We start from the raw sequence: 18,267 nt of genomic DNA on the forward strand, positions 1-18,267 counted from the left end.
CCCCCCGAGCCCAGCACACACACAAAGGAGAGTCGCTGGGGCCGGGCAGCTCAGGCCTGTGCCCAGCTTCGTGGGTACATGCTCAGTGTGCTCTGCCGGACACAATGCCATCTGGCCCACGGGACACGCTGGCATCTCTGTCCAGTAGAGAAGCAGGTGGCCCCGGGGTTCGCTCTGAAAGGCTCCCTGGAACTATCTGGACTTGGGCCTTCACCTTCAACCTTCTCTCCTTGCCTGGCCTCTCCCCCTCCCTCTGGAAGGCATTCCACACTCGGGGAGAGATTAGGAGGCCGTATTGCCATGGTGGGAAGAGGAGTTTGTTCCATGAGAGAGAGAGGACAAAATTTGGCTCTCGAGAGATTGAGTGGATTGTTTTGTAAATATACCACCCCACCCCCCACCCCACCCCCACCCTGCCCCCCAGTGGTATTTCAAAGGTCTTTTCACACAGGGACCTTCGGGGGTGACCGGGAGGCACGAGTAAGGCATGGAGGTGGGGTGGAGCATGAGATGTACCACCCAGTGAACATATAGAGAACCAAGTGAGGGTGAACTTGGCCGCTTGGACTGTGGCTGTCAATCAAACTAATGTGCTTGGGGGCGGGCGGGGGGACGGGGGGGGGGGAGGAAGTTTGTCACCGGTTTTAATATCAGAAATTCCTTTACGTGGGTGGTAACTGGGGGAACAGCTGCAGGTAGCTGAATCGCAGCCCAAATCCTTGCAGAGACGCGGGTGGGACCCCTGCCAACCGCGGGGCGATGGCTTTGCGAGCTGGAAGGGAGCAAGGCAGGCTAGGAAGGGGGGGTGCCGGCTGGGGAGGCGAGTTTTGAAAAAGCTGAGTTTGGAAGCCGGTGCATGTTTAATAGGATTAGAACACATGAGTTTAGAGGCGGAACATTCGCAGCCCGCCGGCCTCGTTAACCAGCCAGCCCGCGGGAAGGCCGGGCCGGGCTGCAGCCCAGGCAGGACAGCAGGGCGGTGGCCGAGCGCCTGGGGTCCCTCCAGGGGGGGGCCCAGGCTGGTGGAGAGACTGTGGAAGTTCTTTGCGCTCCGACACGCTCTTCTGTGGCCTCGGAGCTTCCATCTGCCCCACTCCCGGGCCCACGACCACGCCCAGTTTGTCAACAGAGCCTGCGATGCTCCGTCCGTCCCGGGGTGACGTGGCCCAGGCCCGTCCACCCACTGCCTCGGCCAGTCCTGGGGAGGGAAGCGGGACCGCGGCCTCCTCTGTGGGCATGGGCCCAGCCGGCCTCAAAGGGCTACTGGGATGTGACTTTGCGTCTGGGGGTTTGAGTGACAGGTGGTGGGGAAGGGTTAGGTGAGCTGGACCACTTTTCTTCTCCAAACACGGGTCCTGATTTGCTTGCCTGGCGACGTTAGCCGCAGGTGAGAAGGCTGTCGCAGACCCTGGGTTCCCGGGCTGGGTGGCCCCTGGCGCCAGGAACTGGCGGGGTTCTCTCTGGCTCCCAGCTCTTGCACTGACTCGGTGGGTGACTCTCCTAACTTAGATACAGAGGCCACAGGTCAGCAGAACCTGTCCTGGGGCGGCTTTCGATGCCATGGTATGAGAAACAAGTCCCCCCCCCCTCCTCCTCATTGCTGCAAATATTTCACTGAGTCACTGCGCAGATCACACATTGAGGGGCAGGGGTCACGGATGGGACCGTGTTTACAAGACTGAGGGCCATGGGCACTTCCTGTGATGGCACCTGTACTGGCCACACTCTCTAAGCCACGGCTTGGTCTCAGCCTCCTGGGGACCACGCCCAGTGGCTGACAGAGTCCAGCGTCTTTGCAAAGCATCGCCGGAGTCAGCTGCATGGGTGTTGCCTCCTTGACTTTTCACTAAGCTGTCTTCTTCCCAGTTCTGAACGGGGTGAAGAGTCAGACTTACAAGACCCGCAGGGGTTCTTCAGTGTCGGTAGATGATAGCCCAGAGCGATCGACAGCCCACGTTTTAGGACTGAATAGGCTTGGGTTCAAATCCTGGCCACCACTTAGCTGTGCGACTTGTAAGCGATACTGAACCTCTCTAAACCGGTGTCTCTGCTGCAAAATAGGCAAAAAGAACGCAGCTGGCGTGGCTCGGTGGTTGAGCATCGACCTATGAACCAGGAGGTCCTGGTTAGATTCCTGGTCAGGACACATGTCCAGGTTACAGACTCGATCCCCAGCGTAGGGCGTGCAGCAGGCAGCCAATCAATGATTCTCATCATGGATGTTTCAACCTCTCTCTCCCTCTCCCTTCCTCTCTGAAATCAATAAAAATATACTTAAAATAGGTAAAAGAGATCAGGTAAAAAAACAAACAACAACAAAAAAAAACTACACCTAACATTCTTGGTATGCACTTCATGTACCCAGTACAGAGTCTCAGCCATGGTTACTGTTACTAACAGCTGCCACTCAGCAAGCTTTCCCACGGTCAGCCGCTGTCTCAGCGAGTTACATGATTCATTTATTTGTGATCCCCAGCCCAGTGGCCTGCTCGGCTGATGTACCTGCCTCTTAGTTGAGGCAATGACTTCCCAAGAAGTTCTTGCTCAACCTGACACCCAGGCCTAGGACTTGGTCTAGATGAAGATCTGAACCCGGCCCAGGGAGGCCCCGGAGGCCCCAGTCCTTGGACAACCCAAGGGGATGCTTGGAGCCCTGTGACGGGTGGACTCCAGCCCGGATGCGGGGGCCTCAGGAATCCAGGGAAGCAGGGACCATTCCCGGGGCTCTGGGGAGCCCTAAGCGAGCAGTGTGTGTCCTGCCGGCTGTGTAAACACAGTAACCAAACACGCGGATGAGTTCCAGGGCCCACCAGATGGCAACGAGTACAGGGGCTGATGTGCTGCCCGCTCCTTCTTTTCTTTTTATTTGCTCCGCGTGCCTCCGGGAGGGACAGAATGTGAGACGCCCAGGAAGCTGTTATGACCTTAGATTTCCCTTCATAGAGCTACAGCCTCCCTCACCTGGTCCTTCGGGGCTTTGATGAAACGTCACCTCCTCAGGGCAACCTTCTTGGACCAAATCCATCAACTTCCCAGCATTTCATATACCCACCCTCTGGTGTCCCTTCCTCCTTAGCGTTTACCAGGTGACGTCCCATATAGTGTAATCATTCCTTTGGTTTAATTTTGTTATTCCCTCCCCTCCAGCAGAAAATAAGTTCCCAGAGGGCAAGCGTTTTTTTTTAAATATATTTTTAAATTGATTTCAGAGAGGAAAGGAGAGGAAGGGACAGATAGAAACATCAACAATGAGAGAGAATCATTGATCGGCTGCCTCCTGCATGCCCCACACTGGGGATCGAGCCTGAAACCCAGGCATGTGTCCTGATCGGGAATCGAACCATGACCTCCTGGTTCATAGGTTGATGCTCAATCACACCAACTGGGCCAACTTTTTTTGTTTGTTTGTGTGTGTGTGTGTGGGGGGGGGGGGTGTGTGTATATTACCATATGTCAGGTCTATAATAGTGACTACATGTTTTGAGTGAAAGAATTGATATGTGTCCCTCCTGGGCTAGCCTGGGCATGGAGCTGAGTTCTGCAGACATGTTTTCTGGAGTCTTAGGAACATCCCACTTTTCCAGATTTTTGTAGGAGCCTGGGCAACAGGGTCTACATCAGGCGTCCTCAAACTACGGCCCGTGGGCCACATGCGGTGTTTTTGCCGTTTTGTTTTTTTACTTCAAAATAAGATATGTGCAGTGTGCATAGGAATTTGTTCATAGTTTTTTTTAAACTATAGTCCGGCCCTCCAACGGTCTGAGGGACAGTGAACTGGCCCCCTGTTTAAAAAGTTTGAGGACCCCTGGTCTACATGAAGGTCTTCATACTCAAGTTCCTAAGACAGAGAAGAGTTCCTGGCTCAAATGTAAGGAATAGTGAAAATACTAGAGTTAGATAGCGTGATTACCCCATGTCCCTCTTTGGGGGGGGGGGCGGTCTCAGCCCCAAGCATCCCCCCCCACCTCCTCCTGCCCTTACCAGAGACTGGAGCTTGTGCCTGGCCCTCAAGCCTCATCCTCCTTCAGTGACCAGCTCGGGGCTGCTGGATGCTCCAATGCAGGCTAGCTCCCCTTGGAACCCTGGCCTCTTTCCCTTTCACCGAAGGGAAATATGTTTTTCTGTTTTACTTTGTGTGTGTTGTTTTTACTACGTTGGGTGGTGAGCGCAAAGGTAACAATAGTAGCCAGTGTCCCTGGACATGAACCAACAGTCAGTACTCCTTGCTCTCGCTCGCTCCCTCTGCACTCAGCGTGAGCTCATCAAGAAAACAGAGCAAAGAAAAGGAAACTGGTCTTGGGACAGATGGAGTCATTTAATGGGAAAGCTGGGAACTGGGGAGGAGAGGAGAGGGGAGGAGTGGGAAGATGAGAAGAGGGGAGGGGAGGGGCAGGAAGGGGAGGGGAGGGGAGGGGAGGGGAGGGGAGGAGAGGAGAGGAGAGGAGAGGAGAGGAGAGGAGAGGAGAGGAGAGGAGAGGAGAGGAGAGGAGAGGAGAGGAGAGGAGAGGGGTGAGAGCTGGCAAACTGCAGTAGGCAGTAGGTTTTGTAATGGGCTTGCCGACATTGGTTTGGTAGGCTGGCGGGTGGTGGGGGCGGGGGGGGGGGGGGCGGTGGTAGAGCCAGCATGGGATGTGAAGCATCCTAATCTCCCAGCCAAGTCTCCCTGTCACTCCAGAGAAATAAAAATCAAAGCCCATCATGAGTTTCAGTCCATTTTTTGGCCTCTCGCCCTTTCGTTGGTTGGACATGCCCAGTAGCTCTTCATGGTGGGTGCCATCACTGTGCCAAGTTCTCTGTCATCCGAGTTCAGGCTTCAGTTATGTAATGGATGCAATGAATAAGCAAAAGCCAGTGGTTTTGTTTTGTTTTTTTTTTCTCACTTGGCTGAACATTCCATCTCTCACCATTCTCTTTATTTTCCTTTCTTATCCTCTTTGTGATATATATATATTTCTGAATGAAGAAGAGATTGCAGGAGCAGGGTTGAGAGAGGTAACGATTTTTTCCTACATCTCTTTCACAAGCTTTGTTTTATCTTTATAAGAAACGCTCGCATGAAAGAAGAATTTTCCAAAGCTAGGAAAAGGTTGCGTGTCTACCAGAACATGATGGTGATGTGGTCCTTGCTCCTAGACCAAGGAAGGACACAAAGACACACACTCACACTCTGCGCTCAGCAAAGGTCTGGAACCTGTAACAGAAGTTGTGCAAGGTCCAGTAGGGGACGAGGGAGGCTGGTGGGCGGAGAAGGGATGGCTCTTCAGCATTTGCCCAGCAATCAAATGAGGGGGCCCATTGTAGGGTTAGAAAACAACCTCCGCGAAAGAGTTAAGGACAGAAAGAGCATGGCATGTTGAGGGAGCCCATAGTCATTGCACATGGCTGCCATGTTGGATGGGTGAGGCCTGGGGAGTTGGAGGTGGGCAGGGGAAAGAAGATCTCAGAGTGATGGACGGGGACATGGCATGCTGTGGACACCATGTAGCATGTTGGACTTCTTCTGTGGGTGATGGGAAGGCATGGAAGCATATGGAGCAATGAAAGTTTGGCCGGTGTGGGTGATCCAATCTGTGTTTTAGAAATCATCAATTCAGAGGATGGACTGGGGGATACATGAGAGTGGAAGGAGGGAGACCCGTTCATTCATTTATTAAGCAAATATTTATAGAGCGCCTTCTGTATACTGGGCATCACTTCAGGCCCTGGAATATAACAATGAACAAGACAAGAATATTTGCAGGAAGGGAAAGCCATATATATATATATATATATATATATATATATATATATATATATATAGATATATATATATATAGATATAGATATAGATATATATATAGAAGATCACTATATGCTATATATGTATATATGTATGTATGTGTAATAGGATGAGAGGTGTGAATGGGTTCTATTTAAAAAATGAAGTGGGCCCAGATATAGAGTGATGGGGTGTCACAGTTCAGACTGAATGGCCAGAGAAGGGCTCTCGGCACAGGTGGGACTGGAGCAGAGAGCTGGATGGAATAAGAGGCCCAGCCATGCCAATATTTGGGGGAAACTGTAATAATATGTTGGCAAGAGCAAGCATGGCCCAAATTGGATGGTGATGACAGGGAGAGGCGACCGAACATGTTAGGAGTTGGAATTGAGAGGACTTCTCGCTGTGGAGAGTGAGAGAAGGGAAAAGGCCCCCGATGAGGCTGGTTTTCTGTCCTGGTCGCCAAGTGGGTGGCAGTGTTATTAAGCGGGGGGACACGTATTTTTTTCAGAGGAAATGTAACCAATACATTAATTCTCAGTGGCTGATGGCACACGGCGGACGCTTCCATCTTCCCGGGCATAGTTCTCACTAGGAAGCCACTGCAGACCCTGGGAAGGTTTTGCATAACATCCATTCTCCTTTAAGAACAGGATGGGAGACCTCAGCCCCAATGGTCAGGACTTCGGGGACGGATCTAGGTTGACTGAGCTTGTACCCTGTTTTCCTTCCTCCTCCCTTTTTCTGTTTGATCCCGCCCAGGAGACCCCTGACTAGACAAAATCAGGTCTTGGTTTACCTTCGAGGAATGTAACTCAGACAAGGTGTGAGAGTAAGCCCACCTACCTCTACTCAGAGAGCAGAGTCTGCAGACCCACCGTCCAGCCGCCGCCTGGCTTTCACACATTTCCGAGCAGATCCCACACGCCGAAGAGCAGCAGGAAAAGGTAAACTTGGAGACTAGGGAAGTAGGTGACCATGAATGTTCTGAGCTGGGTTCCTGAAGAAGTTTTCCAGCGGAAGGATGGCCACAGTCTAGAGAGTTCTGAAAGACGTTTGCAAGATGCCCGGCTGCTGTGGCTCAGTGGTTGAGCATTGACCTATGAACCAGGAGGTCACGGTTCAATGCCCGGTCAGGACATGTGCCCGGGTTGCGGGTTCAATCCCCAGTGGGGACCGTACAGGAGGCAGCCGATCAATGATTCTCTCTCATTATTGATGCTTCTAACCTCTCTATCACCCTCTTCCTTCCTCTTTGAAATCAATAGAAATATATATATATTTTTAAAAAGACATTTACAAAATTGCCCAGCGGGGTCAGCGACTGGCTTTTTCCCCTTCACCCCCACACTGAATGCTGTTTGTGTGCATTTAAGGGAACTCTGATGGTACTTGAATTGCTTACATACTTTCCCATCGTTTTGCTAATTACACCGCGGTTTACTTCGCCTCTTGTGCAATTGGTGAAGCTAGAACGGGTGGCGGTGAGCGAAGCCACTTTTCCGTGGCACAGGGACTGCTGGCTGCCTGTGTTGGGACCTGCAGGGAGTGGCCGGGTACCCCACGGCCTTGCCTGGTGAGCCTGTGTGAACCCCGGGATGGGACGGTCAGTGACCCACCTGTGTCTAAACACTAATGTTGCGCCATCTCGACACGTTTCCACACAGAACAGGGGAGGCTGGCCGGCTTGCAATTGGACCACCTTTCCGCTTGTTTTCCAGCCGGGCTGAAACTCCAGTTCAGGCTGGGAGCCTGCGCTCCTTCGCACCTTCTCACGGCTGATCGGCAGACTCGAAACACCCACTGTCTTCAGGAGGTGCCAGGGCCGGTGTGGGTGGCATGACACGGAAGAGGCTCTGGTTTGGGGGAAAGAGTTTTTAATACCATCTTTAAAAAATACATATATTGATTGATTTGAGAAAGAGAGAGAGAAAGAAACATCGATTTGTTCCACTTATTGCTGCATTCCTTGGTTGCTTCTTGTATGTGCCCTGACTGGGGATCGAACCTGTAACCTTGGCGTATGGGGATGATACTCTAACCAACTGAGCTACCCGGCCAGGGCTTGGGGCAAAGACTTTTAATGGGGATGGAGGTAAAAGTTGAACTCAGTCCAGAAGGGTGTGTCCCCTTTGGACCAGCATGAGAGCAGGAAAAAAGAGGGGGTCCCACTGTTCCTAGGCTGAACACCAACACCCTCATGATGGCCTTGGGGCCTCCTGTCTCCATGGAGCGGACCCCGCTGCCCCTCAGATCCATCTTGCGCCCTTTCTTGCCTTGGCACTGAGCTCCATCAAGTTTGGCCTGTGGCTACGGTCTGTGTCCCTAGAGTTGTGAGCTCCAGGAGGTCAGGGGTCATGTTTATCTGCTCACCATATTTGTTGATTGAATGAATGAAGGAATGAATGGATGGATGGATGGATGACCTGGAGAGCTGCAAGTTGGAAAACTACTCTGACGCTTATCTCAGGGATAAGTCCTTGTCTAGTAAATGACCCAGGACTGAAAAAGTGAAACATTTCTTCCTGACAGAAGATGTGGCCTGAGAAACCCAAGTGACTTCATCTGGTGGAACCTGCGGGTCTTGCCCTCTGGGGACGGGTTACTCTGAGTCCCTCCTGAACGTGGGTCTGAGGCTCAGGCTATGACTAAATGGTGTCTCCACGTCAACATGGATCAGGGGTCCACATTCCAATGCCAAGCGTGCGCTCTGAAGAGCATTTAGGCTAAACACCACACTGGTCATGGAAAGGGAACCCTGAAACCTCATGTGACTTGGGCTCCACTTGGAAGCTTTAAAATCAGTAAACAAACAAACAAATAAATAAATAAAATCAAACTCACCATCACTTCTGCAAAATGAAAAAGCAGAATGGAATCAGGTCAAGATCAAGCCCCCATCACCTGGACGGAGTGTTCAATGTGCATGGGAGCTGGGGGTTGGGCTGGGAGGCACCGCTCAGGGAGGGGCTGGGTCCGGACTGGATGGAAAAGGCCCTGGGGAGAGAGGGAGGAGCCAGGTTCAGGTGCAGCTAAAGGAGGGCTTATCAACGCCGACTTCCTCCCAGCAACTTTCATCTCTTTATACTATTTGTCTTGCAACTCCTTAAATCTCAAAGGACATGGGAGTCGAAAAGCACATTTTCCAGGGGATAGGATGTGTGTGAATTTGGATTGGAGAGCCCCGGGGAGGGGCAGTGCCCGGCTATGGGAAGGACCTGGATCAGACCTGGTCTCCTGGCCAGCGCGGAGGTCCAGCCAGGATCTAAGTCAGTTTCATAGCCGCTCCAGCGACTGTTAGAGCAGACACAGTGTGGGTGGCTGCCAGGCCCGTATCTCACCCCTGCTTCCTCCTCGGATCTTCCTTCAGGTCGTCATTGCTCTTTCTTCAGGATCCACCTGCGAGCATCCTGTGTAGGAGAGGGGGGCTCTGATGGGAGGGCTGGGGAAGCAATGGCTGGAGGTACCGGACACGGGCCAGCACCTGGGAATATGTGTGGTGGGAGCAGCCGCCGGAATTCCTGTCCTGCTGTCCCCAGGACCCAGCGGTGCGACTAACTCTGAGCAGGACACTTCTTTCTGGGCCTGGGGTCTGTGATCTGTAAAAGGAGGCAATGAGATGGGAGGAGTGATTCATTTCAGAGTCTGTGGGCTGTCACCGGGGAGGCAGCCCCATGCATGAGGCTGCAGAGAGCTTTGCCTCTTCCATGTCGATAGTCGAATGTAAGATCCGGTTTGAACATCCTGGTGTATGGGGATGTTCTGACTTTGCTATTGGCAGGTGTGTGTGCGCGCGCACTGTGAATATGTGATACATTTGTGCTATTATATTACCAGGTAATTGCGAGAATGGCTTCTACAACCTAGTCTCAGAGAAGGCAGGGCTACTATGACAGCTGTCCAGGTGCTCCTAGTGGGTTTGCATCCAGTGACTGATCCGAGCTCAGGGGGCGCATAAATATGGATAGAAGGGTGCATAGGAGCCAAAGGGGGTGTTGCTGGCTAAGCGGGCAGCGCGTCTCCCCTCTGTTCCCACACGGCTCCTTCCTGCCGTGTTTCACTCCATCCCGGCAGCCTGGGTCGTCCCCCGCGTGGAGCGCGCAGAGCTGCTGAGCTCGGCCTTGTTTCCTGCCGCACCTCTGGGGCCGCCCCAGCCTCGGCCAACCAGCAGGCCTGAATTACAGGCTGTTACGGAAGCCAGAAGGTTGCAATCAGGAGCTGGCTGGCAACGCTATGGGTCAGCAGAGGGGTCACCCCTGACTTATTTCCGTGTCCCCCCGTCCTGGCAGGAGGTCCGTGGGGGCACAGAAAGCAAACACAGTGGAGGGCTCCAATCAGAAACAGCCCGTGACCTCCTCTGGCCCGGAGCAACCACATTAGACTGTCCAGCAGCTCCCTGGGGACCTAGGTGGAGGCCAGGAGTGTGTCTCTTCGAGTCTGTGGCCGGGCTTTGCAGGGACTTGTGCAGATGCACACGAATCCATGCATTGCGTGTGAGCCTGTGGCACTCACGGGAGAGAGCTCTCAGGGGCTCCAAACGCATGCACCCGGCCCTGGCTCCTTGCCTTTGAAGGCATCCGAGTGTCTGCTCCTGCAGCTCTCACATTCCTAAGCGCAAGTCAGGAGGAGAGCCATGGGCTTTAGGCCACTTCCACTGAGATGGGCCCCTCAAGAGGAATGTAGCTGTCACACCAAGGTGCAGCCAGCTAGGAGTGACCAGTATCAAGGGCTGTCTACATGTCCCTTGCCCTTTTGTTAGAAGGCTTGAAGGAGTCATCCTGAATGGCGTGCCTAATGAGCAATCGGATCAGGCTGCCTCCCTGTCACTCAGTGGATTTGACCAATCAATCAGCATTAGGGCGGATCAGCCCAGAAAGGCCCGGAAGGAGAGCCCACTTTGAATGCAGTGTTGACAGGGATGGGGGTGCAGACCAGGCAGCAGGCCCCATCCCGGGCTCTCCGTTTAGGGCCTCACTGTCCCTGCTTCATGCTTGGGGACGCTCTTTGGCAGCAATGACCTCTCTCTGACCATGGGGTTCCTTTTGGAATGGAGGGTCCCCTGCTAGTCTGATGGGTCCTCCCTCAGGAGCCCTTGTCCTGTACTTTTAATATGAACAGTACCTCACCTACTGACTTCAGATAACGGTTCTAATTTACATGTTGCTTTGCATGCAATTTGCATCACTTAGGTCCATTCCCCCCTCCTATGAATATTTATCAGTAGTCACATAGCATGGAAGAGGCTACATAAAGAGGAGGACTCCACCTCCCCACCCCCTCCCGCCTCAGCCTCCTCTGAATCTTTGTTGATTTTCACCAGCAGCCTCCAGCCCTTTCCAGTTCCTAATCCACCTCCCCACCCACTTCTCTGTGACAGCGTCTTCCTTAAAGTGATCTCGGGATGATCACCACTGTGGCTTCGGGAGCTTCTCCCAGCCTGGAAAGTGTTCCTGAGGAGTCAGAGCACACGGAAATTATACATTTAGATCAGTTAGATCTTTAGATCATTTCTACCCACTCTGCCACCCGGCCCTGGCTCCTTGCCTTTGAAGGCATCCGAGTGTCTGCTCCTGCAGCTCTCACATTCCTAAGCGCAAGTCAGGAGGAGAGCCATGGGCTTTAGGCCACTTACACTGAGATGGGACCCTCAAGAGGAATGTAGCGCCAGCTGTCACACCAAGGGCAAGCCAGCCTGGGGCTAGACTAGATTAGAATCATGTGTACTTTCCCGTTCCTATTCTGTGAGTAATATCCTAGAGCCCTGGTCGGCAAACTGCGGCTCACGAGCCACATGCAGCTCTTTGGCCCCTTGAGTGTGGCTCTTCCACAAAATACCACGGTCTGGGCGAGTCTGTTTTGAAGAAGTGGCGTTAGAAGAAGTTTAAGTTTAAAAAATTTGGCTCTCAAAAGAAATTTCAATCGTTGTACTGTTGCTATTTGGCTCTGTGGACTAATGAGTTTGCCGACCACTGTCCTAGAGCATTCATCAGCCTGTCCATCTAGTACACTCTTTTAAAATATTTATATTTTTTATTGATTTCAGAGAGGGAGAAAGAGATAGAAACATCCATGATGAGAGAGAATCATTGATCGGCTGCTCCTGCACGCCCACCATGAGGATGGAGCCCACAACCCTGGCATGTGTCCTGACTGGGAATCCAACAGTGACCTCCTGGTTCACAGGTAGACGCTCAACCACTGAGCCACGCCGGCCTGGCTCTAGTACACTCCTTCTGAACTCATTCTGGGGTGGTTTTACTTGCTGGGTTGGCATACTGGATGAGATGGGCCTGTGTCATATTTGGGTCCAGTTGCTTCAAAGACTCCTCCATGGCGTCATGTAGCATAGACCCTCTTTGAAATGAGACCTGTGTATGAGGCAGAGCAGTCTAGACAACGCTGGCTGGGAATCGAACTGGAGACTGCTGGGGCATGGGGTCGATGCTCAACCACTGAGCCACACTGGCCGGGCCCCTTCTCTTTCCAACCTCACCCCTCCTCCCTATGAATTCTTTCTGCGAGCTTACCAGCAGAGAGGGGTCAGGATAGCCTCCCTGTGCCTTTAAACGGAGACTCCAGGATGTGAAGAGCTGCGTTCTTTGCCGGGCATCTTGAGGCAAAGGCTGTTTGGGAAAAAGGAGTCTTCTTGGCCCACGCCAAGCCCTTCCTGGCCGCTCGGGGGGCCGTGTCTCCAGGCTCTGTTGGGAAGGGTGTGATACAGGATGACACGGCCCACGACAAGGGCCCTGAATTAATGCCGCTGCAGTGTGCTGGGCTGCCCTTGTGAGCTGAACACGGGGCAAGGCAGGCGGCGTGCTCGCCGCGTATTCACACAGGTGCCGGGCTGACGCGGGCCCGTCTGCTGGCTGGAGGAGCTGGAGGTGGGTGGAGGTTGTGTGCACAGATGGTTGTATGTTCTGACTCAGGTCTCTAAGGTGTCGACACGGAGGGCACATTGGGAAATGCTCTGTGTAGAAAGGGCTGACGGATGGCCTGGGCTGCCTTCTCATCCCTTAGACACGTTAGGAAAGTCTGGCCAATGGAAATGATGCGCTTCCTCTCCTTACCCCCAGTCCCCCATGTGTGCTAGCTGGCATGACACACTTTTTTTTTCTGTGACCTCTTGTCAATTTAGATTTATATTTTTAACATTCTTTTAGTTTTCTTTTTAAAATATATTTTTAATGATTTCAGAGAGGAAGGGAGAGGGAGAGAGAGATAGAAACATCAGTGATGAGGAAGAATCATGGATCGGCTGCCTCCTGCATGCCCCCTACTTGGGGTTGAGCCCTGGGCATGTGCCCTTGACCAGAATCTAACGTGGGACCCTTCAGTCTGAAGGCCAGTGCTCTATCCACTGAGCCAAACCAGCTAGGACTCTTTTTTCTTTTAAAGACCAAGGTAAGACAGTTGTGGACATCGGTATAGGGCGCCTAGAGAGCACCAAATTATAGTAGTAATAGAATCAGCTGTATAGGAATACTTCCAGCCGCAAATCATAAAACTTTAATAACGGTGGTTTTAAAATGAAAGGCATTTATTTGCCTCACAAGGAAGCCAGGAAAATGTAGTTTAAGGCTATTTCATCACTCAGTGATGACTCCCAAATCCATGCTTCCTTCTGCCTTTCTCTATTTTTCTTCCTCAGCTTAACCTGTTGGCCTTTCACCCTCATGGATGTTGCCTCATAGTCACAAAACAGCTTCTGTAGTTCCGGGCATTGCATTTGCATTCAAGGCAAGAAGAGGGAAGAAATTAATAGTATTAGCAACCTGTCCCTTTTATCAGAGAGCAAAAGTCAATCTTACAATCTAACTTTCATTCCATATTGTGTTTATTCATGTTTCTGGAATCTCTCGCTTTTCCTGTACTTCCTTGTAGAGGGAACCCTAGGCTATAGTTCAGAGTTATGTTCTTCTCTTTTACTCTGACAAAGATAAAGAAGGAGATTTCCAAAGATATGAGAAAGAGGTGGGGAGACAGAGAGATAGAGATCAGAGAGATAGAGATAGAGACAGCGATAGAGAGAGGGATAGAGATAGAGATAGATAGAGAGATAGAAGTAGAGAAAAAGAGAGAGAGAATGAATTACCCAAGATGTACTTTGGTCTATTTCAGTTAATGCAAACTAACATTAGGTTTCCCCGGCCATAGCATCACCTGCTATGAATGTACCTGCTTGCCCAGTGAGTCCTCCTGCACCTCATTCGTTATTAGTAAGATTTCAAATTGAAGTGGCGATATAAGAAGGCCCATGAATAGGTAGTTGGCTGGATAGTCAATCTTACTAATAAATTATTTTGGGAGGGGCAAAAAAGAAAGCCTGTTACAGATGTGGAAATTAACTTTCACTAAACGGTCCAGGACTGGGCCTGGCATTTGGATAGGAGGCTTTTCCTACCTGCTTTGACATGTATAAGAAACCTGACTTCAGCCCTGGCTGGTGTGGCTCAGTTGGTTGAGCGTCATCCTATATACACCGAAAGGTCGCCGGATGGATTCCTGGTCAGGGCACATGCCAGGCTGCGGGTTCAGCCTGGATGGGGTATGTGAAGGTGTGTGGGGGGGAATGGGAGCAAATAATCCTGCTTGGTGTCTCTCTCTCTCTATCTCTCCCCCCCTCTTCTGAAATTCTATACAATAAAAGCCTAATATGCAAATCGACCGAATGGCAGAACCACCGGTAGCTATGATGCACACTGACCACCAGGGGGTAGACGCTCAACTCAGGAGCTGCCCCCTGGTGGTCAGTGTGCGCCCATAGGGGGAGCGCCCACAGGGGGAGCGCCGGTCAGCCAGAAGCTGGGCTCACAGCTGGTGAAAACAGCAGTGGTGGCGGAAGCCTCTCTGCCTCCACTGCAGGTGGGTGGTAAGGAGCAAGGGGTCCTGGACTGCGAGAGGGATGTCTGCCTGCCAGCTTAGGCCTGATCCACACCCCCCGAGGGGCCCCAGACTGGGCTGAGGGACCTGCCTCTCCTCCAGTGCACAAATTTCATGCACCGGGCCTCTAGTCAATAATAAAACAAAATATTTAAGAACTGAATTCAGATTCCAGTTCATTCAAACACTTAAAAAATAATAATAATTCTTTATCCTCTCCTTTTTATAGTCTAAGAGAATGAAAATGAAGGCCCGGAAATTTAAAAAAAACTGTCCAAAAATTCCTCGGAATGAGCCTATTAAAAAAGAAGGAATTTTATTTTGTATTATCCAAGGCAGGTATCCAAGGCCACCACGTAGGGCAGACATTGCTAGCCAATCACAGTCCACTTCTTCTCACACACCTGGCAGACATCGCTAATCAATCGCAGCCAATGTAATGCTGGTTTATGGTTTCATAACCTACTGGCCACATCCGTCACAGGCATCTTCCATTGCCTTCTTTGAATAGATCTAAAAACCAGAACACTGTTTCATTCAGTCAATTAAATTTTGTTTCATCTCTTTCTAAGAGGAAAAGTGTCCTTTTAAACATGTTCTTACCCGCACCTTCCCCATGATAAAGATCTCTCTGTTCAGTCATGGAGTGTGCCCCAGACTCTGCCATGCTTCCCTTGGGTTGCACACAGCTGGCCTTGGAGATGATCCCACGGAGAGGTATCAACTTCTCTGCAGGAAGCTCCTCAGAGACACATGGCCAGTGGGTGACCTGGGAGGGCCCCCACCTCTGCTTCCCACAGCTGGAAACACGTGTTGGTGGGTGGGATGTCTTGGGTAGAGAGACTTTGCCCCAGAATTAGTGGTGCTAGCATATCCCCTTTCCCACAGGGTTCCAGCATAATTGAGCAGGCCACCTGGGGAATTATCCACATGGAACTGGGCTGAAAGGACCTGAGAATTCTACGTCTTTGGATTAAGTGAGGTTAGGGAGGAGCGGATTGGGGGAAGGGGGCCTATTCCACTGATAGCCAGATAATTAAATGGTGGTTGATATTTCTAACCATCTTCACTGACTAAAGAGCCAGTTAGAATATGACCACATCAAAAAAGTCCTAGCACATGTGTTAACCCTTTTTGAGGCAAGCTTGTCTTCTCAAGGCAATGATTTTTGTTATTTCGGTTGCCTTCAGCCTTCTTGGATGGCTTGCTGAGCCTGGCTTTAGATGTGTAGAACGAGGAATTTGAAATTCACATGTGTTTGTACAGCACAATTTTCATTTGCAAATTACTGTCCCATGACAGAGACTGGGATTCTAGAATTGTGCTCTAGGCCTTGTCTTCCCTACAGGATACTCATTCATTCTTACAAATGAATAGCAACATCGCCCGGCCAACATGGCTCAGTGATTGAATGTTGACCTATGAACCAGAAGGTCACTATTCAATTCCTGGCCAGGGTACATGCCCTGGTTGTGGGCTTGCTCTCTCTCTCTCTCTCTCTCTCTCTCTCTCTCTCTCCCCGCTTTCATCCCTGAAATCAACAAAAATATATATTTAAAAAATTAATAGCAAGATAGCTAACATTTATTGAGATTTTCCTCTTGCAAGGCCCTGTTTTAAGCACATTATATGTGCACCTTTAATCCTTTACATTAGGGGCTACTAGCAATCCTATTTATAGATGAGAAAATGAAACCCAGAGAAGGTAAGGGACTTCCCCAGGGTCACACAGCCATGAAGTGGCAGAACCTGGGTTGGAACTCAACTCACATGACCTCACAGCCAGTAACCTGAAACCCAATTCACATTCCCATCCCTTGCACCTTGGAGATGAACTAATTATTGCCCAACATCTGTTTTCCTTGAACGAAGGTGAAGAGATTTCCTCTCTGAGCAGCAGTACCGGTTCTAGGCCTCCCTCTGCACCCTGGTTCGTGTTTCCTGCGTCTTTGCTGCAAATGGGGAGAACCCGAATCCTCAGGGCACCAGACCGATTCCTGGATCTTTATTCTTTTTCCCTAACTCATGTAACGTTGCCCTTCCTAGTCTCCCTTCCGCTTCCTCATCCGCTCCCCTGGGCTAGCATTCCAGGGGCAGCAGAAACCTTCAGCTGGGGAGCCCCAGTTGTTGCTCTCCAGCTTCCTTCCTTTGAGCCTGTTTTGTGGTTGACTTGGCGAAAGTCCACATCTGTCACCAACGGGCTTTCAAGAAGCTGCAACTCATATCGGATTTGACCTCCACACACACCCCGTTCGGAGGCTTCCATTTCCTTTCGGGGCTGGGCGTGTGAACGGGTTGCTCTCATCCCACATCTCTCTGTCTTGCTCTCCGTCTCTCCCCTCTCCTCCCCCTCAGTAATCCTCGGGGCTCAGGCAGGACCTTAGCATGTTTCTGTTGCTGTGTGGCATATGTTGTGTCCTAATCCTTCCTGTGTTTGCTGTAGGTATGGCGGTTCTCCAAGACAAATTACCCATGTTGTCGAGGAGGTCACCGGGGCTGGCGTGGCGCGGATGGGGGAGGGGAGGGAAGATGTTTGTGGTGATGCACTCCCGGGGCCGCCTCCGCCTCCCGGCCTGTTCAGGGCTTGTCTGCCTGCGAAAGTGCTGGACCCTGAGACCCCAAGCTGCGAGCTGGCAGGCGGGGAAGGAAGAAGAGAGCTCTGCCTACCGGCCCTGTCATCTGATGAAGGGGAAGCTTGTGTGGGCCAGACCTCGGGCAGCAGATGTTGGTGGAGGACCTGCCAAGACCGCGTTGAGGGGAAGGCAGGGATGCATATGTTACTTGACACGGGGGGATTAGGGGAACCATGAGGGAGCATGCCTCGTCCCTTCACACCGTGACACCTCGGGGATGTGAATGATGAGAACAGAGAGGCGCCGTCCACGCACACACACGGAGTGGCGGGCCCGAGGGCAGGCAGCGTGAATGATGCCTTTGCTTGCCCCCCTCCCCCACCCACGACCCCGCACTCCCCTGCTGGGCCGATTGGCAGGCGTGGTGAGAGGCTTTGTGCGAGCTGCAGAATCCAAAGCAGGAGTCATTTGATGGAAGAGCTGCCTTCAGGGCTGTCCTTCCCTCGTTCTGCCCAGTTAGCCTTCCCCGCCCATCCCCACAGCGATAAGGGATGTGGTGCGATGCCCGGCCGGGCCTTTTCCCTGCACTTTGCAAATGAAGTCATATGGAAGGCGGCCAGAGGGGCCAAGCATCTGTCTTTGTGGATGGCACCAGGAAGCACCAGTGAAAAGGAACGCTATTCAGCGGGCTCCGGTCCTCGGGGGAAAGCGGGCAATGGGACCATTGGAAATCGGAGACTGGGCTAAAGAGAGCCAGGCATCGAGTGGGCAGAAACGGGCCAGATTCCACGGTTCCTTTCTTTCCCTTTGTGTTAGGTTTTCATGGGACTCTACTTGTTCCTGGGGGGGAGGAGCGGGGTAGAGGCAGGCAAGAGATGCAAGCTCTCATCTGCATTCCCTAGCTGTGAAATGGGGGTGGGGTGGAGGGAAAGAGGGAGACTGGAAGACTGGCCTTGGGAGAAGCATATTTCGGTAACGAAATGGCTTTGGCAATGACTCCAGGGTCTACATTTCTTTCCGCGGCTATTGCACCCCCGAGAGGAGGGGAGAGGGCCA

At 51.8% G+C, this 18,267-nt stretch overlaps 1 protein-coding gene across 4 annotated transcripts in view; it reads left to right on the top strand.

Moving 5' to 3' along the window:
• LOC307115241 (uncharacterized protein) overlaps window positions 1-18,267 on the top strand; it is a 310,667-nt gene that overhangs the window by 286,603 nt on the left and 5,797 nt on the right. The window contains exons 5-6 of one of the 4 annotated variants that reach the window (XM_079798377.1): window positions 6,521-6,705; window positions 11,802-11,941. The exons of the other annotated variants lie outside the window; for them this stretch is intronic. Coding sequence (XP_079654503.1) covers window positions 6,521-6,572 — 52 coding nt within the window. The 3' untranslated portion in view covers window positions 6,573-6,705; window positions 11,802-11,941. The remainder of the gene's footprint in view (window positions 1-6,520; window positions 6,706-11,801; window positions 11,942-18,267) is intronic. 4 annotated transcript variants of the gene reach the window in all.

The sequence above is a fragment of the Cnephaeus nilssonii genome, assembly GCF_951640355.1.
Source record: "Cnephaeus nilssonii genome assembly, chromosome: 19".
Lineage (NCBI taxonomy): Eukaryota > Metazoa > Chordata > Mammalia > Chiroptera > Vespertilionidae > Cnephaeus > Cnephaeus nilssonii.